General features: G+C 27.7%; 1 protein-coding gene across 8 annotated transcripts in view; it reads left to right on the forward strand.

Annotated features, from left to right (window-relative positions):
- The window catches only part of LOC126895769 (four and a half LIM domains protein 2), a 39,903-nt gene extending 17,350 nt beyond the window's left edge, over positions 1-22,553 (forward strand). For 3 of the 8 annotated variants that reach the window (XM_050667979.1, XM_050667975.1, XM_050667980.1), the window contains exons 3-10: positions 3,452-3,632; positions 3,687-3,917; positions 4,660-4,875; positions 16,464-16,664; positions 16,730-16,904; positions 20,361-20,530; positions 20,599-20,785; positions 21,333-22,553. In XM_050667979.1, coding sequence (XP_050523936.1) covers positions 3,452-3,632; positions 3,687-3,917; positions 4,660-4,875; positions 16,464-16,664; positions 16,730-16,904; positions 20,361-20,530; positions 20,599-20,785; positions 21,333-21,490 — 1,519 coding nt within the window. In that variant the 3' untranslated portion in view covers positions 21,491-22,553. Of the gene's footprint in view, positions 1-573; positions 944-3,155; positions 3,325-3,451; positions 3,633-3,686; positions 3,918-4,659; positions 4,876-13,601; positions 13,929-16,463; positions 16,665-16,729; positions 16,905-20,360; positions 20,531-20,598; positions 20,786-21,332 lie in introns of those variants that run through there. The other 5 variants (XM_050667976.1, XM_050667977.1, XM_050667978.1 and 2 more) reach the window with 5 other exon arrangements.
- Positions 22,554-24,371: the final 1,818 nt, after the last annotated feature.

Raw genomic sequence — 24,371 nt, forward strand, 5'->3', positions numbered from 1 at the left:
ACAACAACGCCGTCGAAACGAAAGTCGCGATTTCGGAAATATAATAGTATCTGTTCCTATACTCGTATACAATAAACCGTGTAATTATCTATTATTAGCCAGTAGGTTGGCTTTGAAGTCTATTTGTAAATTGACTTTGTTTCGCGTGCGGAGTGTGTAATGCCGCGAAAACAAAACGGACTTTAGTATTGAGGCCGAGACCTGCCCAATGGGACTGTTCGAGTGCCAAAGACGAACTTAATCTGCGAGCGGTCAAGTGGACAAATATGACAATACAAAGATGGGTAACCACAATAACGACGGTCGGGGTGAACGGTTGTACGAGCAAATAGGATTTTCCTAAAGTAAATTAAGCTCGGTGAAAACAACGCGCGAACAGCGGTGACCGTTTGTCGTTTTTCCGGTTCTAACGAGGAGGAGACACGCACCGTGCGGACGTCACACGGGCCGATATACTAATACATTACCGTAATATTCTGATTATTCTAATAATATTCTGATTACAGCAGCTGGTGTGTCGCCGACCGGTCTTATCATTTACACACTCGGAATGGTCGAGAATAACTGTCGTTTGAACGGAACGTTCTACTGACACGCCACACGAGCGCCTCATTATCTTTGTACCGTTAACAGTATCGCTTTAATGATATTGCCGATGTTCGCGTCGAGTACGTGAAATGTACTTGTTATATTTTCTCTCGTTTACAAATCAAAACGCATTAGGACAGACCGACGGCCACAAAACCATCTCGGCGCGAGTTCAGTGCGTTTCTTCGTCCATTCATATCGTTTGCTAATGTCTTACACGGCAATCCGTCAGATTTAATTAACACAGTTTCTGTTTGTTTGTTTTTGATTAGTGCGATACACGGTCAATAGAGCACACCACGGCGTCAGACAGATAATAGTATTTCAGTGCAACACATCATCGCATTACAGTAACGTACTTACCTGAGTTTCATTTCAATATAATATTTATGGATTTTTTTTTATTTTACGAAGTAAGCTCGACAATAGTATTTTTTATTTATTTCTCGTGCGTCATGTTGGCGGCAGTCGATTGCCACATTTTCTAATTATTTATTTGCGAGTATTCATAGCAACTGTGTAATTACACAGGCGTGCTGTGAATAAGGTGATCAAGGCGAAATTATTAGATTAATTTTCGCCGCTGTCTCTCGAGAAATATCTCCGAAATTCAGACGTTTCATTTTTCTAGAAATTATTTTGTAAATAATGTTTTTCAGGACCTATAAAAACACTCAATGTCTTAATACTGACAACAACAACGGTCATTAATAGTTCCTTCGTATTGTTGAGTTTTTAATGGAAAAATTAACTGTGCTCGTTTAAAGCATATTGACAAAGTGTTGAAAAGCATTTTGTGTTGTACGATGGGTTCAGAAATACTTAGAAAATGGTCATCCCTAAGAATAATTGTATCATAAGGGTTTGAAGCAAAGTGTTCATCGAAAATAATCGATGTGTTGACGAGGTAGTTAAGACTCGGGTCTGAGGTTTCTTAATCATTTTTCAGCCAATAGATTAAGTGTAGTTCAAACGCGATAGATTGAAACTAAGTCGAGCGTTCCACATGAGCAACTAATGAGCTGTGTACGAAAATAGAATTTCTTCTAAAATAAAAATTTCGTCTCCAAAAAACGTTCTTGTCCGTTTGTCGTTATGGTCAACTAAGCAAATATTTTTTACTATTATTAATTATCATTCGTTTTGAAATAGATTAAATAGGAGTTACATAGTCTTTTTTGATAGTATTTTATCAAATTAATTTATTGTAACATTTAAAAAAAAAAAAACATTTTATTTTTCATGTGCTCACTGATTACGTACGTCACTAGGTTATAATCACATAAGTTTTTCAAAGAATTAAAACCATTTGAAATAAATCATTTCTATTTAAGTGAATTCTTATCGTGCAAATCTGAGTAATTACGTCGTAATCCATTGCGCTGAGAAGATTAAGATTATTATTGTTAAAGGAATAGGGTTAAGTTGGATAAATTTTAATTATAATGTTTTATGTTGTTTGATTTAAATACGCTTTTGTTTTATGTTGGAAGATTACTATCATAAAGTTATCAAATTTCAGTCTCCATCTAGTCATTATACAAAATCGTAGTGATTCAACACTATTAAGATTTTTAAATGAATGACTAGTGTTATGCTTTTTTCACCGATCATGGCTGTGAAAAATTGTGCAGATGTCGCACCCATAAATAAAAAAATCATTTAAATATATGATGGCTTGTGGTGCATGAGGAACGGCTTACGATTTCTTTCGCGTTGCTGTATTTGTGTTGACAACTAAAGGAAATCCATTAACCCAGTTAGGTTAAGTAGAAAAACGTACTTAAAAAATATATAAAACAATGGCAAAGCCGTGTCAGAATCTATAAAATTACATTAGTTATTATTTTCTACGACCTACCTTTAATGCGTAAATACATTTTTTTAACAAACCTATGAAATAATAAATATTGATCATAGTTGTTTTCAGTACAACTTATTAAACATTATAATAATCGCAGTTTTTCGGAACTCGAGTAGTAATTAAAATTACTTTATACCGAAATCTAATCACTTAAATATAAATTATGCGGACATGACTCATCAAACGTAAATTAAGTAAAAACATTTTGCAGGTGCTTATCATATATACAGTAATAGCTCTACTGTAGAATGATTTTGTATTCATGATGTGTGTTCAATGTAAGACGAAAAAAAAGCGTTTAAAATTTGCTCACTTATTGTAATTGAATAACAAACATAAGACGCGCGACAGTAAAAAAACAATTTCTTATCAGACGGAATTGATAATTGATTTTCATATTTTTCACATCTAATGTATTCATTTATATTAAAAATGTTAACAAAAAGTACTTTTTGGTAAATATATTCTTGTACAAACAAAAGTTAAACGTACTTTGTATTTACTCATTATCAAAATATCACTTGTGTTATCAGATTGTGTTTCGATCGAGAAATAAGTATTGATAAATCACTCTTTATATTTGAGTATTGTCGAGTCCGTCTGTAAACGTGGCGCGTTTCCCTTTCGTGTATTAAACTGATTGCTTGTGTGTGTGTCTGTTGTGGTCCCGTACCTTATGCATCCATTGTGTACTTTCTCACAGGACCGGTGCCAAAGGATATGCTAGACCTAAAAGCTCATTGTTGCCCGTTATACAGCGGCTTGGACTCGCCGTTAATCCCTTGGCCGGGACTGAAGTTCGCGTGTGTACGAATACTCGAACTTTACGGCAAAGTCTTCGGGCAAGAAGAACTTTGCGAACTTATTATTAGGTAATTGGACGAGGGTGTCGTCACGCTTGTACTCGACATGTTTGTTTCGTTAAATATACTTTGTGAAATGATTAACGGCAACAAAAATGCGATGAGTTATTAACACTATATAATTATTTTATTGTAGGAAAACATGTGGTAGCTGCAAATGTACGAAGGAGTCTCATGATGTACTGCACGAGGAATGGATCAACGTGCGGGACCGCCTCGGATTTAAGCCTGTACAAGATCCTGATAAGCGAGTGTCAAAGGAGAGATCCTACAGTCAAGGGTATGCGTGGGTACCTCCTGGATTACCTAGTCATAAGGTAAGCACGGAATTACGCTATGCATTTTCTTACTTATCATTTCAATCTATACAGGTAGAAAAATACTTTAAAAGCCTACCGCCTAACAAAGTTCCTAAGCTCGGCACGGCCGGTGAAAAGTATAGGGACAAGCAAGTAGTAATTCAACTTCCCAAACAAGACTTAGCGCTGACATACTGCAAACACGTCGAACAAAGGCACCATCAAAGCTACGACGATTTCATAAATGCTAGAAATGAAATCGCTTTAGATATTGGTTATGCGAGAGAGTGCACTTATCACGTGGTTAGTTTAATTATCTGTTCATTCTTACAATAATCGCTTAATGTCATAAAAAAATACACCTTTTTAACGATCCGGTTAAAAATAATGACGACTTCAATATCGGTATTAAATATTGTACAATAACACTTTTATCTATAAATAGCTTTTTTTGTTTGCAGTAATTCAAATAAATTTATAATTGATATAGTTTTTCCCGTTTTAAATTTTTTTGTTGAAATATTTTTACATTATTTTTTAATTCGTACAGTTTTTATATTATATTTTACGAAATGCATTTCGAGTATGTAATTTTTCATGTTTTCGTTAATATTATTTTTCTGACACAAAGTGTGCAACAGATTCTTTTTCAATATTTATCTATCTATATGAAGAGTTCCTCATTTATATGCGTTTTCTACTTCGAAATCGGTCGATTCTAAAAATTCATAGATAATACTTGTAACTAGAATCATTAAAAATTTCCTAGAAATATTATTTAAAAGAACTATGAATAATTTATAATCTCTTCGTGAGATTATAAATTGCCGTATTTAGAACATTTGAATGGGTGTTCAGATAACTTTTAGAATTTAGAATAAGGGAGACTAACACTCCGCTACCCACCCCTCTACAATGTAGTGATTTTTTTTTTTTATATTAGCCACTCGATTTCTCTTAAAATAATAATTATGTCGAGAAAATTATTTTTGGTATATTAATTATATTTGTTACTTAACATACTATGATGTTGTGTATTTTGCAGGAATGTCCTAAATGTAAAAAAAATCTAGAACCCGGTGAGATTGGAGTATTTGCGTCAAAATTTGGTGATACCGTTTTATGGCATCCTGCGTGTTTTACATGCACTGAATGCCAGGAACTTTTAGTCGACTTAACTTATTGCTTATACGAAGATCACTTGTATTGTGAACGACATTATGCACAAAACTTTAAACCGAGGTGTTCAGCATGTGATGAGGTATGTATATTTTCGTTAAGTTTATCATGGTAACTATACTAACATAATTTTGAACTGATTTAAGCAAAACATTTATTTGGTTTATTTAATAATGTTTTTAATTCTATATTGGTTCCTAAGAATGTCTATCATTATTTTAAAAATGTATGGTTAATATTTTATCAGTTTCATAAAATTAACTATTAATTACTTCCAAAATTTTTCATATTACAGATTCATAAAAAAGATAATTTAAAAGATGTCCAGAGTAAATTTTTCAATTTTTCTAAAAAATGTTACTGAGGATTTTTGTATTGCATATTACAAAAAGATCCTTTTTAATCATAAATTTTTTTTAATTCTTCAATTCTTCGATTTTTATGTTTAAGTTTTTCAATTAAAAATAAAAATAATCTATAAAACGTCAATTTTTTAGAAAAATTACCTATAGTTCTAAAAGAGAAATCCAGTTAAAAAGTTAAAATGGCAGTAACGCCCTCTACACGATAGTTATACATTGTGTTAGTTCAGATATCTTCTCGCAGATTGAGCTAGGTGGTTCTTTTCCATAAATTACTTTTTACACTGTCGAAACATCTATAAATAAATTAAGGTATTAACTTAAATAATGATAGTCAAAACAGCTTTTTTGCAAAATGNTGGATTGTGTTAGTTCAGATATCTTCTCAAAGACTGAGCTAGGTAGTTCTTTTCCATAAATTTTTACACTGTCGAAACATCTATAAATAAATTAAGGTATTAACTTAAATAATGATAGTCAAAACAGCTTTTTTGCAAAATGACCTCATTTGCCTGTAAAGCTAAAATAAACAAATAGCCACAAGTTATTTTCAACACCATTGTTTTTCATCTATACTTTTTTTCAATTAGTATTATCGATGAATCAAAAGCGCAAGTTCCCGTTATCTGTTTATTTATTGGTCTTCTACTATTATCCTAATTCCTTGGTTTATACTATTTAATGTACTCTTTTAATTGAAAAATCGTTCATAACTGTAAGTATAAGTATATATTTATATTATCAAAGTAAGGTTAGAATTAAAATTCGCACGTAAACAAGACAAAATTTTCAAATATTTCCAAGAGAAAGGTTATTTATTTTATAATAGTTCTTATTATCAATATTGTTGTAAAATGATTCATTTCTTTAGGTATAAAATACGTTTACTTTAATGTTCTTAGACGGGAACCACTATTTTTAACTTGATAACATTGTCAGAAAAAAAATTTCAAATAATTTGTTCTACTAAAAAACAATAGTAACTTAAATATGTCTATTTTGCAAATTTTGATTAATACGAATGCAATTTTACGTACTTGTTCAAAATGGATATTTGGAATGTAAAACATTTAATTTTTTTGGTAAATGTTAACACATTGTGACAATATTCGTTATCTATTTGTGTATTCTCAGTTGTATTTGAGAATAGTCTATTATAATGTAAAATATACTTTAGTGCTATAACAAAAATTTTAAAAACACATATGACTTATTGTATTTCACACCAATTTGATTTGATAAAATTACCAGCACGCGTTTTTCATGGGCGGCGAATATTCACCTCACCACCAAAGAAAATAACACTGCTGGTTAAAAATTTTATACTCTATAATAAAAAATAAATACGTATCGTCATTAGATTTAATGAGCATTTATTTTATGAGTTATAATTTTAACAGATTAACCTGATAATAATAATAATTATTATTAATAAGGTCTGAATTTTTATGTAAATACATATTTTACAATTACTTAATTAGAATAACTTAAAAAATGTTGGAGTTTCGTAATGTGTAGAATTTATACATTATTTTTATTTTGTATATTTCAGTAAAAAATTGTTTACTTCTACATTATTTTAAAATAATTCTGCGTATTTTCGTTATCTAGTTGTGTATTTTAATAGCACGCCGTATATTTTCCAACACAATCAATTACTTAAATGTGTTTGATTAGATTTAAGGGTCGAATTTTTATGCAAAAGTATATACTTCAATGCCCTAGCTAGAAAAATGTTGATTAAAAGTTTCGGTGTTTCAAAATGTGTAGATACTATGTACAATTTTATTTGTTTGCATATTTCTGCATTATTGCTCAAAAGTTACATTTTTAGTAATATTAAATCATAGAGCAATAATATACTTTAGATTCTGTATTAAATACACCTTAATTTAAGTTTTGCATTAAATAAAAAAATTTGTTTTCCATATTTTTATATTTTCCAATATTTTTTGCATAAAAATTTGTGCTTTAATACTGAACAACAAAATATACAATTTGTTTACGTTATTTTATTCTATTATTTGTATAATAAATAGATTAATGATTATGGTTATTTTTGTAGTTGATTTTTGATAGGTACCATTAAGCTCAATCTATTTTGTGAAAATTTACAGACTTATAAATCCATTATCATAAAATATTGAAATCTTATATATAGATATGAATCAATTTTGTAAAATTAGATGGTTTTATCACGATGATATATTTTTTATCGCTCTCTACGTAAGAAATAGTATACATATTTTGTAAAGATATTTCTTACTTTCATATTTATGAAAAAAATTTGTTCTAATAACGTTTATTGTAGGTAAATTTTAATGAGTAACAAAAGTATTATTATTCGTGATGTTCGCGAAAAGGTTATTTTCTAGTGTGGGAACTTTGTTTAGACATTAAAATTTTGTTTGTGTATTTCATGCATGTAACTATGTAAATATGAAGTAAATATTTTGTTAAGAGGATGTTGGCAAATGCTTTTTAGTCATTTATTGCGTAGAAAATAAGTCCACAAAACGTAAATTGATGATATTAATTATGTAATGTTCGTCAAGAAATAAATTTAGAGTTTTTAGTAAATTAGTACGTTTCAAAATTATCCTATTTGTCAGTTTTGACATTGACCTCATTTTCAATATCACTAATTTTTATAATTGCAAAAGTTTTAAACTACTTGATGGTAAAATACATAATACAACAAACTTTATAAAATAACATTACAATTTGATTAACTAAATGATTTTAATAAAGTTGAACATTTTCATTAACATATTTGTTATTATTATTACCTATACAACATTAAATTTTAAATTATTTTTACATCTTGAAATTTATGTATGATTTATAATATTTTTTTCTATTTTATTCTAAATTTATTTATGTTATTTTAAAATATCTTTTAATTTATACAAAGTGTTGTAAACACTATAATAAGTTTTAAAATTTCAAAATTTAGTCAAAATAATATTAACACATATTCATGATGTATTAATTGATGCATTTTAAATTTGAAAATTTATTAAAATATTTCAAGTCTTAGTTAAGTATAAACAAATTTTTGATTTCTTATAAAAATGCTAAATAAGATCAAATCGAATACTACTATTTTGAAATATTCCCAAAATTTGGTATGCATTAATTTTGTTGATTTAAGAAGTGTGCTTGTCCAAAACTTTTTAAACACAACATTAAATTTTAGATATTAAAAAAAAAATGTTTTTTCAGAAATCTTTTATCATAAATATCAATATGGCAACTAAATATTTTTCTATTTTAATGCTCATTTACTTAATATACACAGTATAAATGATTGTTTATTTCAAATATGCATACTAAAAGTTGAAAAAAGTCTATTTTGAAAATATCAAAACATATCGAAAGTTGAAACTGATGCTAGGAATTTTTTAGTAAAACTCATTGAATACTTATGTATTATGATAATTAATATAATTTTAAGTACCCGAAAATAACGTGCTAATCTGTTGAAAGTATAATCGCAAGTTCAATAAAGTGATTGGAAGCTCATTAAGATCTTATAAAAATATTGTTGTTGGGAATTCAAAAGTGATTTAATATATTTGGTTTATTATGGTTTATTTTTGGATCTGATCTTTGGCACAGTTTTATTAATTCTCTCGGCCAGAATAATGCTGGAAACGTGACCAAAAATAGCTGATCCTCCTCCCCCTCGTTTGAGCTTAATTTTGGCAGATTATTTAGTGTGTGCCGTGTGCACTGGTGACGGGATGGTACGACTCTAAACGCAGTAGATATTCAAATGTTTTTCAACCATTTAAATAATAAACTCATAATATGCATGATCAATTTCATCATTTTAAACATCAAATTAAAAAATGTGATTGCATTTGGTTGAGTGATTCACAAGCATTTCTTTTTTATTATCTCGCTATAAAAATATTCGTTTTTATTAATATTCATAAATTTATAAATTATATACTACATCTGTAAATCATAAGAAAATGAAATCCTATTAATATCTTACTCGTCGGAGAGTAATAAATAATATATGATTAAAATATAATTATTTCCGTTGAAGTGTTTTGAAATATTCATATTAACATAAAAAGTGTGAGCTTTGAATCTTGAGATGCATTATTGTTGAATTATATTCGGAATGAAATCATTATGTATTTTTAGAATTTAAAAAGGAATTGATAGAAAAAAATAAACTCAATCAAGCAAATATGTTTATATTCCAATAAGTACCTGTAATGATCAAACGTTCAACGAAACACGTCACATGTTACAAGTCTCACAAACTGAGTTACTTTCAAAATCGCCTATTGTATATTTATTATTGTGGTATACGAAATTTCCTTATTACTATTTAAGTGAATTTTCACAATAACAATGAAGTTATATATCTTATAAACGTGGTTTAAGTGATTTCTAATTATATTGAAAACTGAGAGCTTATGAGGGATATTTTTAACAAAGTCGATTTAATGTTCATATAGTCTTCTGTTCACTTCAGTTATTCATTTATCATACATCATTATACTCTTTGTGGCTTGTATTTTTGTTAAATATAATCAAAAGATTTTAATTTAAAAATTCTTATTACTGTTTAATTACTTTAATTGTAATCAAAAGGACACATTTGTATTGAATCCAAACTTTGCTGGCACCGGTTATAAAATAAGTGTAACCACAGATCACTCATACGATTTTAACGATACTGACACATATATTAGTTGGATCTGTGTAAAATTTAATAGCTGCTGTTTAATTATCCATTTAATAAATATAAAATATAAATATAAGTCGATTTGTATTGCAATGCAAAACATTAAAAAATACATTCAACGTGTTAGGTGATATATGTTGACTTTTAAAGTATTTTTATTAGTTCGACTATGAGTGCAAATAATTATTTTACTATAGATTTCTGTTTTATGCAAGTGAATTTAAATGCAGCAGTTGGTGAAGTCATTGCGCGTATCAGGTTTCAATAATAATTAATTTTAATAATACAATTTATGTTTATGAATTATTTTTCTTTTGCTCACTTTAGATTCCTTGTAATTTTTATAAATTCAAAATTGTATAATAGTACTCTTTAACTTTGAAATTTTAATGGTTCTCTTGTAATTTTTTTCTGAAAATATACTATTTTATTGAAGTAATTCTTGTTTTACTTTTTTTACATAAAATGTTCTTTGTGCAGATTGTAAGTTATCAGCAATATTATTGCATAACAATTAGGGAGTTAACAAAACTACAATTATAAAAATAAGTTGTTCAATTAATTTTTTCAATGTAATCAATTTAATTAATTGACCCCAAGTAGTTGGGATTAAGGTGAGGAAAAAGAAGAAGTTTAATTAATCGAATGTACGTAATTGAATGATTATTTAATATAAAAAATAACTATCAATCAGATTTTAAATCATAATTTTCAATTTAATTTAATTATTTTTTTTAAATTTTCATTTTTTAGAAGAAGCGTTATTTTAAGATACAATTTAAACAACAGTAATTGGATGACGAACTTGATATGAAATACTAACAGATGATTTTATATTAAATAGAGAAAATAGAAATAGAATTTTAAATGCTGAGATTAAATAATTTTTAAAATTAAATATGTTTCAATTTTTTTGGTGAAATCTATAAAATTTTATAAGAAGTTTAATATTATTTCTCGATTATAGATTTCCGTTTTATTTCTTAGTTAATAGTTGGCGTTTGATTAGTATGATCTTGAGCCCCCACAAACTTGTAGATTGAAACAACTAATAAATCATTATCTACAAGTAATTAATGTAATAATATTTTTACTTATTCACTTATTTATTTTTTGAAAAACAAGTATACATTATTAATGTATTAATATCATATCGTTCCCTAACAATCTGTCTTAGTAAACAACATACTGAGAAACAAATCCAAAAAATATTTACCGAAGAATTTTGTTTGATTACAAAACTTTTAATAATTAATTAATATTATTTTATAGGATGATGCTTCATTATGTTATTAATTATGCTTAGGAGTAAAAATGGCTTAGAATATAATATAATTTTTTTATTTCTATTTGTATATTTAAAATTGGATTATATGTTTAAAAGTTAGTTAAATTTGGTCGCTTTGTATAAATTTCAATTAATATTGGTAGCCAATTATTTATTTTATATAAAATGTGTTTTATTAAGAATATTTACCCGACTTTTTCATAAAATAATGAATTTTGATAAAAATATACTGGTTAAATTATGATTTATTTTTATGAACTATAGTAAATGTCAAGTTCATTGTAAAAATAATCATTTTTAAGGGTAGATTTTAGGAATAACTTTCGAAAATAAAATCGAAACATATTATTTTTATTTATCTATTTAATAAGAATTATGAAATATTGAAAAATAGATATATAACATATTATTTAGTTTCTTAAATTATAATGAAGAAATGGAATGCTGTCAAAAAAAGTAAATGGCACTATAGTATTTTGGCACAGAATCTAATATAATTGTCCTTAAAATTGTAGTAATCCAGATTAATCATTGAGTAGTTTCAAGATCACTTAAGGGTATTCAAAACAACCTTAGATGACAGCTATTATCATTCAATAACGATATTATTTTTATAATATGTTAATAACAGTCTCCTTTCAAAGTAAAATAGTAGTTTTAAAATGTATTTTTGTAAAAATAAATTGGAACTCTTTAGAAAAAGGGATTATTCATTACTTTAGAATTGGATTTTAATATTTTCCAATGGAAGTGAAAATTATTATTAACATACATCATAAAAGACAATATAAATTATTGTATAAATATGTACTGAGGAGTTGTCAGTTTAAAATAGGGAATATAATATTTAGCGTCTTTATTATTATATTTTTGCACTAGAGGGCTCATTAAATCTTATAAGATTTAGAGAAATTTCAGCGTCGATTATGCAACAAAATGTGGATAATAACATTTTTACCTTGTCATTGTGTGCATACTACACGTTGTTTGACGCTGCCACACATTTTGGGTATTCCAACATTTTATTATTTGAAAACCAGCGTAAACTATTTAGAAATCTCATAGTAATTAACTTTTATTAAAATTTACACGCAGTTATTCTTTCTTTTATAAATGTACAATTAAATAGTGTTACATTACGTGTAGTGTTCATAATGCACATATATCGAACAAAGTGAAACGACGCTTTTGTATGTTTTCCTTATTTGAATCGTTTTAACTTTATTTGTTAATTAAATTTTAGCAATTATAAATTCATAACTATATTTTGAAATTATTTTATTAAGCTTATAAAGATATTCAAATTAAATGTTATACGTTTTATAACTCGATTTTTAGTATAACGTCAAATATAATTACTTTGAGAATAAGTGCACGTAAGAATTTTTTCCAATTAATTTTTTAGTAAACATAATATGACAAATTACAATAAATCATTATTTTTTCTGGAAAAATCTAAATATCGTATCAAATGAGACTTGAAATATTTTTCAAGTCGTCAGTACACATTTATGTTTATTTAATTGATACTAACTTATTTAGTTTTTTCCTATTTTATTTCTTTTTTTTATTAAAATATTGTAAAAAATACCGATAGTATAACTGACAAATACTGATAGGCAATGTGTGAAGTATATATTTTAGCTTAATTTTCTTCTTTCCCATCAACCATTTACTTTTTATAATTCTTAAAATAGATCTAAATAAATCGATAGTTACTGTATCTAATTGATTGCTTATAAATTATTAGAATTTTCGAATACACTAAAGAAAATTTGATTTTATTATGGAAATGTAATTTTTATATTTAGTTTCAAGAGTAAAAAATATTAATAATTACTAACGATTTTTGTGAACGCCCAAAGTATTTCTCAACCCTGACCTTTGAACTGACATAAAACCATATAGTCTTTCATATTATAGAATTTATTTGGAAACTACAAGAATATTTCTTTGAAAATATAATAATTCTTATCGAGTAAATTGAATCTACACGATATGTTGAGTTATAATAAACTGATATCATGTTTTATTGTACGAATTCTATTTTTATTTTTATTTTTGATTAGTGATGTATGCATTGAACATCTTATTTTGTTGAATTTGATGGATATTTTAATGAAGAAATTAGTTTTGGCAACTCTGTGACAATCGTGTGTAGAAATGAGACGATTCCTTATTCATAAAATTTTTGAATCAATGTTGGCGGGTAGGTACACATCTCACTCAGATTTACACACGCCGTGTGCAATTATTTGCTAGGGATTAATAACAACTTTCTTATTGGAACACAGAACTGCAAAAAGACAAGCGACGTTGTCTAGAAATATTATGGACTATAATTCCTGCATAAACTTTCATTAGATTAGAATTTTTTTAAAAATAGAATTCGGGCGGATTGTTTTCTCCCACTGTAAAGGGGCAGTGAATTGCTTATGTTGTAACGTTCGAAGTGTTACATTCACAGTCAGTACGTGAGATTGTTGCTACCCAGTCGCATTGAATTACTCGGTTTTTTAATAATTAAACGTTGTTAGTTCTTTTCTTTTATCAGCTTTTAAATTTCTATTCTTTTTAATCCATTTTACCGTTTATAAAATGGCCGATGTAGAGTATCAGTTCACAACGACTACCGAGAAAAAAGTCCGAAAGACTAAAAAAACCACGTCCGCTTCTAACAAAAGGAGAGAGAGTAATGATCAAGGGGAAGTGACTATCACCGAGATTGATAATAAGGAGAATGAATGTCCAGCAATTGAAAATGGGTATGACAAGAGGTATTTTCCACAATTCCCTTGGGTTAATTGTTAATAATAATTGGAAATGGGTTTTCTATATTAAATTCATTAAACTTTCAACTTTTTAAATAATGTCATAATTAATTTAAAAGTTATTTTCATATTCATCTTATAAATATTATGTGGAAAATACCTTTTGTCATTATTGATAAGAATTGGTAAGAAATTTACAAAAAGATTTTTTTAATACTCTCAATTAACCGTATCTTATAAATTATCAAAGTTATTTATATTATCATACATTAAGTTGTCAGTATTTGTAATTTTACCTTTTGTCTTTGTACTAACAATTTGAATATGGTGTAATATATAAGTAATATAGTTTATAGTAAGTCCATTTTGTTTTTCCTTAGATATTGAAGTTTAAAACGAATAATTAATATATATATATATATATATATTTTAAGTTAAACATACTCCAATAAGAATAAGATAATATTTATAATAATAATGAATAAATTTAGCATAACTTTCAGCTAAAAGATATAAAAAGTGTTTTTGTTTTGATTGTTATCAATGATTAGATATTAGCCTAAGTGTATAAGACAAATTTTAGACCATTGAGAGATTAGATTAATTTAATTTTTACGTTTCATATATTTATTTAAGCGTCAAGTTAAAATTTTTGATTTTTTATTATTCATCTATTTTATTGAGAATTTTTTTATGTATTTAGGAATATTATATTATCTCATAAGTAGAAAACTGATTATAGGATTATTATTTGAATTTGATTCAAAAGTTACAATTTTTTTTTCGTATGAAAATATTTCTTTTTTTTCGTATCTTGAGGAATTATTATTTTTGACTAACTAATTTACAAGCACCACCAAGAAACACATAATAAAAATCTATTGTATTCTTACAAATTGTATGTTAAAACTACAACATTAAAAAAAACTGATTTACACGTAAATTTGGTATTACAAGAAATAGATTTGTATAAAACTAATTTAATTGAAATGTTCCAATTATTGATTTTTAGTCCTATCAGATATACGAGGTTACTTATTGGCATGGAATATTGTTATTTCTCTAATAATCAGTTCATCAGTGTCATTTATTATGTAAAAGTTTTTTTGATGTTATGTCATACACAATTAACATTTAAATTTAACGTTATTACTTTATCTTTTCAATTGATAAGTTATAATGAATGAAATCCAATTTTTTATCAATTAAAAACAGAATGACGACAAAAATGCATACATTTTATTTATAGTTTTGAGTAATGAATAACATTTATAAATTTTCTTTATTAATTGTTTATTTTTATAAAAAAAAGTGTTTCAATGTTTTCAAATTAAAAATTTCATCATAAATAAAAAGTTAATATGATTATTTCTAAGTTTACCATAAGGGGTAGGTTTTAAACATCTCAATTTTTGATGTTTTAATGCATTAAAGAAGTTTATTTATTCAAATAAACGACTTGATGTTATAAATTTGTAGATTTAGTTGACATACTCTTTTGACGTATGGAAAACTGACGGAATAAAGTATTAATATTATTATATTTTTCGCGTGTTTTTGGAGTTATACATTTTTCGATTTTTAAGTCTTCGTATAAAATGGCATATAATTTATTATAAAAGCATATCTAACCCTTAACAAATGAATTAGTAGATTTTTTTTCTATAAATTAACCTCACGTAATTTTAGAATGAAATTTAATTAAATATTTAAAAAAATTAGGTTGTAATTTTATGAGCAGTATTAAGTGTTGAACGCAACGATTTTTTAATGTGGTGTTTTAGAGTGTAAAGGTCAAGGGACTTTTTTTCGAGAGTAATATCTTCATTGCGTGAAAAACTATCATTTTATAGGGGTGTGGTACCTACCAAATTCACTCGACTTTTTTTTTATTTTTGTAAATTTTCGTACTCTAAATTCAACTAAAAGCTCTAATAGCACTTTTAAATATTTTTCAATTACTTATGAAATAGTAAAATTCCGTAGTATTGGAGAATGAATTGTAAAAAAAAAAAATTATAAGAACAATGGAATAGGCAACTTGATCTGATACTACAAGTTTATCTTAATTACTAGTATAGTGTTCATTCTACGTGACTATCATTATAATAATAATTTGATAGTCACGGTCATAGTTATCAAAGATTTTTCGCATAATACTAATTTAGTAATTTATTTGTAGGATTGACTATCTTCCAAAACCTTAGAAAGTATTTTTTAATGTCCCTCAAATTAAATTTTTGTTCATCAAATGATTTTCGAAATAAATTTATATGAACTATTTGCAGTTATTTATTATAAAATATAATGAAATTTTAAAAATAAGATTTATCTAAAAAAAATGATCAAAGCGTTTTCTCGTAAATTCAAAATGGCAAATTGAACGAAAATTGAAAAAAAAACGCATACTGATATATTTAAAAATTTTAACTAGATAATCCTGCTTTTACTTGTACACATTATGGTACTAATACAGTTATGTTATTATTATTATTACTTTTGAAATTTGTTTTATCATTTTCTATTTATTTTTGTTTTCAGTTAATTTTTAGTGGAGAATACACCAAGGCAATGAACAAGGATTGGCATTCAGGACATTTTTGTTGCTGGCAATGTGATGAGTCTTTGACGGGTCAAAGATATGTTCTTCGTGATGATCATCCCTATTGCATTAAGTGCTACGAGACAGCTTTTGCTAACGCTTGCGACGAATGCGAAAAGACCATTGGCATCGATTCTAAGGTATAATTTTCAATAAATTAATAAGCTATAAAAATATTACTAATTTCATTTGAATGTATTTTTAGGATTTGTCATACAAGGACAAACATTGGCACGAAGCTTGCTTCTTGTGCAGCAGATGTCGCATGTCATTAGTAGACAAACAGTTTGGATCTAAAACAGATAAAATTTACTGCGGCAACTGTTATGACTCTCAATTCGCCGCTAGGTGCGATGGATGTGGAGATATTTTCCGTGCAGGTATTTGAATTTATTGAGTCACACTTTTTTTCACACTCATTTCTCTATACATTTTACTTTTTATCAAAAAATATCTTCATGCTTTATTGGAAATGAATAAAAAAATCTCTACTTCAATTTACCTCTCGACTTTTGAAATGGCGCTGAATTTTTATTTAATTTTAAAGTGTCTGTAATTGATTTTGGATTTTATTTGTAATAACGTAAGAAATTAACTGTGCGATACACTTTAAGTTTACATAAAAATAAGTAAACATTTATGCTTTTGATCGTTTGTTGGATAGGTTATTTTGATTTTTATAAAAGTGAGTTATATGCATAAGAACTACTTTCAGATATTTTTAGTAATTTTCTTATGTATATACAGTTAATTACATGCAAATTACTAAGTAATACGTATTTGATATATGATACGGACAAGATATAAAATTAATTGTTCGTTATTTCAAACGCATGAATTACATACAAATAAAGAAATTACAATGCTAAGATATCAATTCATTCGGTTTGAGTGTGTTGCATCGTTATGCATACAATATACAGTTGACCAAATAAAGTATTTAATGAGTAACTTCTTCCCGGACGTGTATAGTATTCGAGCTAATGTAGAGAAATATGAAATAATAACGGAACATGTGTGGGCGCATTTGACAGTCTAAGTAAACTTTAATAGAATACGCGTATGAATATACTACAAATAACATAAGTGCTCTTGGAGAGATGACATCACTATATAGTATAATATAATAGCTGCTGCAACGGCATTGCTGTTGAGTGCATTTTCGATAAGTCGTAAACCCAAGGCCGGAAAGATAAGTAAGCCAACGAAATTTTGTTTTGTCAAAGAAAATGCGCGTTATCATTATATTCAAGATAATGGCTTTTTGTCGTTGGTTAAAACGGAATATCTGTTATGTCACGCGTGTCTGTCTCATTCCAAAATCGTCTCGCTTTCAACGTAGTTCCTGTGATATACGGTTTATGAGTTTTTGATTGTCTTTAAATGAAAAATCATAAAAAATAAATAAATGGATAATAACCAAAGGTGCACTCCGGACTGTGGGCAGGATGGAAGGTCGTTAGATCAAAGGAAGGGGTATGTCAACGTTGATATTGTACTTTTAACGTTTAGCTTGTAGTGTATAGTATAGGTATTGACGTATCGGTCGCGAGTAGTACACTNACAAATGGATAATAACCAAAGGTGCACTCCGGGCTGTGGGCAGGATGGAAGGTCGTTAGATCAAAGGAAGGGGTCAACGTTGATATTGTACTTTTAACGTTTAGCTTGTAGTGTATAGTATAGGTATTGACGTATCGGTCGCGAGTAGTACACTATCGGTGCAAATATGCCGGCGGACGTTATGACCAGTAAGTTCGGTAAAATTACGCTGAAGACCATCACCCCAAAAAGGGATCCCAACGAGGATGTCGCAATCCTCTCGTCTTTTCTACCGGATTTTCTCATGAGTCCTGAAACCAAAATAAAAAACCAGATGTTCGAATGCTCGCTTAAAAGGGATTGCAGATTAGGTGATCCTAAAGCCACCCCACCAGGTATTATTTGATCAATAAATTTGATTTATACTTAAAATTGAATTGTAAAATGTTTAAATGTATTCAATTTAATAATTAATTGCAAATTGCTGCAATATTGAGGTGCAGAAAAAAATTTAAATAAATTCATTACATCAAATTTTTTATTGAAGACTCCCAAACTTTTGAAACTATTTTGAGCATTTTACAACTATGTAAATATATTTATTGATCATACTATAAATTTCTCTTGGAATTGATATACATGCATTTACTATAACTGCAATCAATAAGTTAATCAATAGCAATTAATTTAGATTTTCGTCCGATAAAATATAACATTTAATTTTTACTATCAGTCCAGTAGAATAAATTAATTTCATCAAGAAATATACATTAATATTATCACATTTATTTTAAAATTTATTTTTAGTTGTGTATGTGTCATTGTAAATTTCATAATGTAATTCAACAATTTTAGATCAAATCTTAATTTATAATGAATTACTATTCATTAGTATTTTAATATTTACAGAAGACCATTTAATTATAATGTCAAAAAAACTAAATCGCGAGAGAAGCATAATCTCAAGTATATAATTGAGATAATTAATAAAATAACAATTTGTAATTATTTTATTAAATATCAGTATTAAATCCTTGATACAGATGCGCAATTTATTAAAATAACTTTATCATGGGCGTAATTGCAGTGGTTCTATTGTTTTCAAACGTTTTGTGTTTCCGCCGACAACATTAAACAATTNCATTTTGTGTTTCCGCCGACAACATTAAACAATTGATTTTTTTTATTGTCTGTCTAGGATGTAATCCATCTGATTAAAACGCAGTAATTTTTTTTATATATAGAAAAAATACTTATCATTAATATATTTTTTGTCCTTGGATATGAATTTTACAGGCGTTTGAAGCTCAAATTTGACAACAATAATTTGAAAGGAAAAACACATGTTATAGCTATCCGATTAGCTGTGTAAACAGTAACTGTTTTTAAGTATTTTTGTCATCTAAAGACTTGGAATAAAAATTCTATACCATATATGTATAACAATTGATCATCTATGACCTTCCAGAAATCATAATCTTAATGATTTTATGTGATTCGTGTATGGATTTGAACAACGTTCGTTCATCATGAATATGAAGGTAGAGGTAATACGTGTCGATTTTTGGTCAGCTGTATGACTCGTCTTATTTTTACCAACTACTCGTTTTGTTACGTGCTTCTTCTTAGTAATGTTCCTATTCGGGAGAGTGGGTTTTGGGTTTGCTGACACATCATCGTTTATAGTATCAAATTTGAAATACCCACACCATATTTTAATGAAATTAAATTTGGCAAGCTGAAAAAAGATGTATTCAATAAGTAAACAATTAGGTCTTTTTTCTTCCTTGTCGTAGGTAGCCGATGTTTCTTTCACTTAGAAGTCGTAGGAGGTAAGGACCCTCAGAAGGAAAAAATTTCTATACTGCGAGTCTAGTCCTGTTTGTTGGTATCAGTTTTAACGCTACCGCGTGGGATATATCGACTGTGGGCGAAAATTTATCCATTAGTTGTCAAAATCACCTTTCATTAAATCATGGTTGTAAATATGATCTTGATATTGTGTTAATCATTTGTTTCCGCAATGCCTTTCTATCTGGCATAATTCGTTAATTAGATTTATGTCGAATAAATAATAACGCTTTTGAATTTATATCAGACGTCTCGTTTAAAACTTTTAAAAAAGGCTATATTTGTATCGGTCTGTAGTGGCATATGTTAATACTTCTTAAATAGTAATGAGGATCAAATTTTTTTTCAATGGACTTACATAAATTCTAGGGCAATATTATATTATAAAGGCTTCCAAAGGAAAAATAAATAAATCAATATTAATCTTTTTAATTTCTTCGTAGGTACAAAAAAGATGGAATACAAAACTAGGCAATGGCACGAGAAATGCTTCGCTTGTATCGTATGTAAAACACCAATTGGAACTAAAAGCTTTATCCCTAGAGAACAAGAAGTGTACTGCGCTACTTGTTATGAAGAAAAATTCTCGACCCGCTGTGTCAAATGTGACAAGGTATATTTTTTTAATTAAAAAGGTTCAAATACCAAAAATCTATAATTAATATATTATTTTACTCCTAGATTATAACTAGTGGCGGCGTGACATATAAAAATGAACCGTGGCATAGGGAATGCTTTACATGTAGCAATTGCAGTACTTCATTGGCTGGACAACGCTTTACATCTAGAGAGGAAAAGCCATACTGTGGCGATTGTTTTGGAGAGCTCTTTGCAAAGAGATGCACTGCATGTGTTAAACCAATAACAGGTACTACTATTGATTCAAAGAATTTATTCTTTTATTTTAACTTTATTTCTGTAAGAAATTATTGATCTTTTTTTAGGACAGAGATGCAAAATTAAAATTTTATCTTAACTTAAAAGTATAATATACTTTTAGATTTAGATAAAGTTTTGTACATTGTATAAAATATTTATTATAATATTTTAATTATGATGTGATATGATATTTAATTATTTATATGATAGTATATCATATAAAATATTTAAAATTTGTTGTTAACCCATTGAAATTATATGAGTAACATTATCGTGTTGGGTATTACAGAATTTTTTTGCCACATTTAATAGGAGTAGTTTTATAACTTATTTATAAGATGATGAGTTTATAATGAAGGCCTTAAGGTCAATTATGTGACGTTAAGATTTCAAGATATTTAGTTGTACTATATTATCTAAGATAAGATAATTTTACGTGCTACTAAAAATTCATTATTGAATCACTTTTACGTCATATATACATATGCATATTGCTTTTGTTATAAATTCTAACATTAAAATTTATACTTATTCAGGAATCGGCGGCACAAGATTCATCTCTTTTGAAGATCGTCATTGGCACAATGATTGTTTCACTTGCGCCTCATGTAAAACTTCTTTAGTCGGTAAAGGCTTTATCACTGATGCTGAAGACATCATTTGCCCAGAATGTGCTAAGCAAAAGCTTATGTAACGCTACCAAGAACATCGTGTCAAACAAACGAATACATCTTATAAATATTATTAAAGTATTTTTGCGCATAGGTGAATGTCACAAAATCTGTTTCCTACTTAAGTGCGATCTACCGACCAGCTTTTATCTCCTTATATTATTATTATTAATATTGTTAGCTTCGGCATAAATATTTTATTTATTAATTGTTGTTATGGTAAATCAAATATCACGTTGTGCCTTAACATACCTAATAATTTCATCATAGTATTAAATTATTAGGTATATAGTTTATATAATTCAAACATAAAAATTCAAGACTAACACAGTTATTTTATTATATGTAGACCAGAAAATACTAAATTATTGTTAGAAATATATATTTATCTACTATTTTCGCTAATATTGTCATATTAAATTATTATATATTGTAGTTTTTAAGCATATTGCGATTAAGTTTAACCAGTATTAAAGTTACAAACACCACCGTTAACTTTTTATTCGAGAGTATAAATAAATATATATATATATATTGTGATTAACTAGTCAGGTAATGTTAAAATTGTATTTTGCATTGTATCACTATACTACCTATTCTCTTTACAACTATTGTCTAATACGGCCTTATCATTACCGTCCCCGAACTTATAATCATGTTACAATATTGTTTTTGCCAAGTACCTTTAGTTAATTAGCAATCATTTAACTTTATAAATATTGTATTTATTTAATATCGAGCACAGAGCTGTGAAAGTGTCACCTTAAAACTTTAAATTATTATAATTGAACAAGGTGAACATGGTTACTTTAGTCTTAAAAATTTGTTATCAATTAAAATCGATTTTTGCTAAAATCGATTAAACTAACAAATCGGCTAACCAAATTTTCAAACTTTTATTTAGCTACTATACTTAACACAATTATTTTAATGTTATAAATTATTTATTTGCGGAATTTCATATATATTTATTTTAAGGTTAAACCAATTTAGCTCTTATAAGACAATCTTATATCTTTATAATTAAAATTTATGTTAGTGTAGTGTATTTATTATAATTCAAAATTAAAAAGTTATACAGTTGAATCAATTGGTGCTATGATAATAATAAATACAAATTTGCTGTAGAAATCAGCATATTATGCTATTAATTTTAATTGTAATCCAGATTTATTATATATATTTTAAACGACATTTAAAAATAAATTTACTGCAATTTTACATTTAAAATTATGGTAAAAAANACATTTTAAACAACATTTAAAAATAAATTTACTGCAATTTTACATTTAAAATAATGGTAAAAAATGATTTTTTATCTAGATTCGAAAAGTTCTTGAAAATAAAGTATTTGGATAAAAAAAATCGTATTTTTCCTTTTACTATTTCTGCTAATTTTTCTTTGATTTTTTGTTTTAGATGTTCCGAAAATTCAACAGAGTTTTCATTTTGTTCCTTAGATTTTTTTCCATAAGTAAAGGTGTATCAATGTTCCTTTCTTTAAATAACGCCGTTGATGTTTACGTATTCTGTTCAGGGTGACAACTTTTTTTTTTTTAATAATTACTACATATATATTTAACTAGTCTTTAAAATAAATAATTATCTAATTAAGAATACAACGATTCGATAATAATATTTGAACTAGTATTTCGTAAGTTATGACGATTTTGAAATTTAGAGTGAGATATAGGCGCAGGTATAACTATTATAATATTATTTTTGTCAAGTTAATTATAGAAAGGTTTTTATAATCAATATACTATTTTTTAATTTTTTATTAGGACGGGATCATTCGGTTAATATATATATCTTATCGTAGAAGAATAGCACTTTTTTAACTACCAGATTCCTATCTTACATAAAAATCACTTAGTTTAATACAATTGTCATTTGTGTTAATATACAGACTATGATTTCCAACAGTTGCTTTATAGCATTTCTTATATCCTATTTTTGTATTGAAATAACGTAGTACTAACCGTATATTTTCTTGAAAAAGTCAAATACATCTTTTAGTATTGCATAAAAAGTTTTTTTTTTCTCCTTAATATTTATTTCCTGTTGGGCTTAAAAGTAATATTACTTTAGTTATATCTGATAATAATATAAAATAGTGTAAACCTAGTTTTTAAAGCCGCTAAGTTCTAATTTGTTTTTTTTTTTATACATCACGACCTTATTTGGGCCATCCAGGAATTGCCTTTATGCATCACTTCAGGATAGCCTACACCATCTTAAAACTCGTAGTATGGCATGGTCTCCTCCGTTAGCAACCCCGTAAAATAGGATCTGTTGCCCGAGTTGCACTACGTGAAGGTTTAGGCAGAAATTTTTGTAGGTTGGAATATAACTCACAAATACAAAATCCTTACGCTCAGTTTGAAACAGGAGTCATTCTCTGTCTAATACGATCATCTTTCTCTTTACGTATCATCACTGATCAGCAAACGCATGGATGAGTGACCACCCTTCCTGACTTCTTAATATGAAGAGTCATACCGAATAAGGCCGTAACGCAAGACTCCAATTCTTCTCGTTCGCTGGTCTTCCATGCACCGCGTATGCATTTCATTGTTCGCCTCTTCCAGGCAATCCAGACAGTAGTCGCACGTTGACACGGCTACTTTAAGAATACCGCGGAGCAATTCATTTAAGCAGCCGTGCCCGAATATTACATAGGTAAGACTGTACGGAATTTCCCCGTGAGTTCGAGCAATCTACATGTCAAGACGGCTAGTTCATATCAGGGATTTTGTCTATGATCACACGATCTCTTCCTTAGTTAACCATCGATGTCAGTTCTCTCAGTTCCCCAGGTTTGCCATCAATCCCGCCAAACTATCCATGACCCTCCGGGCCAGCTTGGTCGCACATTCTACGTGCGGTCCGAACATCAACTTT

The sequence above is a fragment of the Daktulosphaira vitifoliae genome, unplaced genomic scaffold (genome assembly GCF_025091365.1).
Source record: "Daktulosphaira vitifoliae isolate Bord-2020 unplaced genomic scaffold, ASM2509136v1 Scaffold_1, whole genome shotgun sequence".
NCBI lineage: Eukaryota > Metazoa > Arthropoda > Insecta > Hemiptera > Phylloxeridae > Daktulosphaira > Daktulosphaira vitifoliae.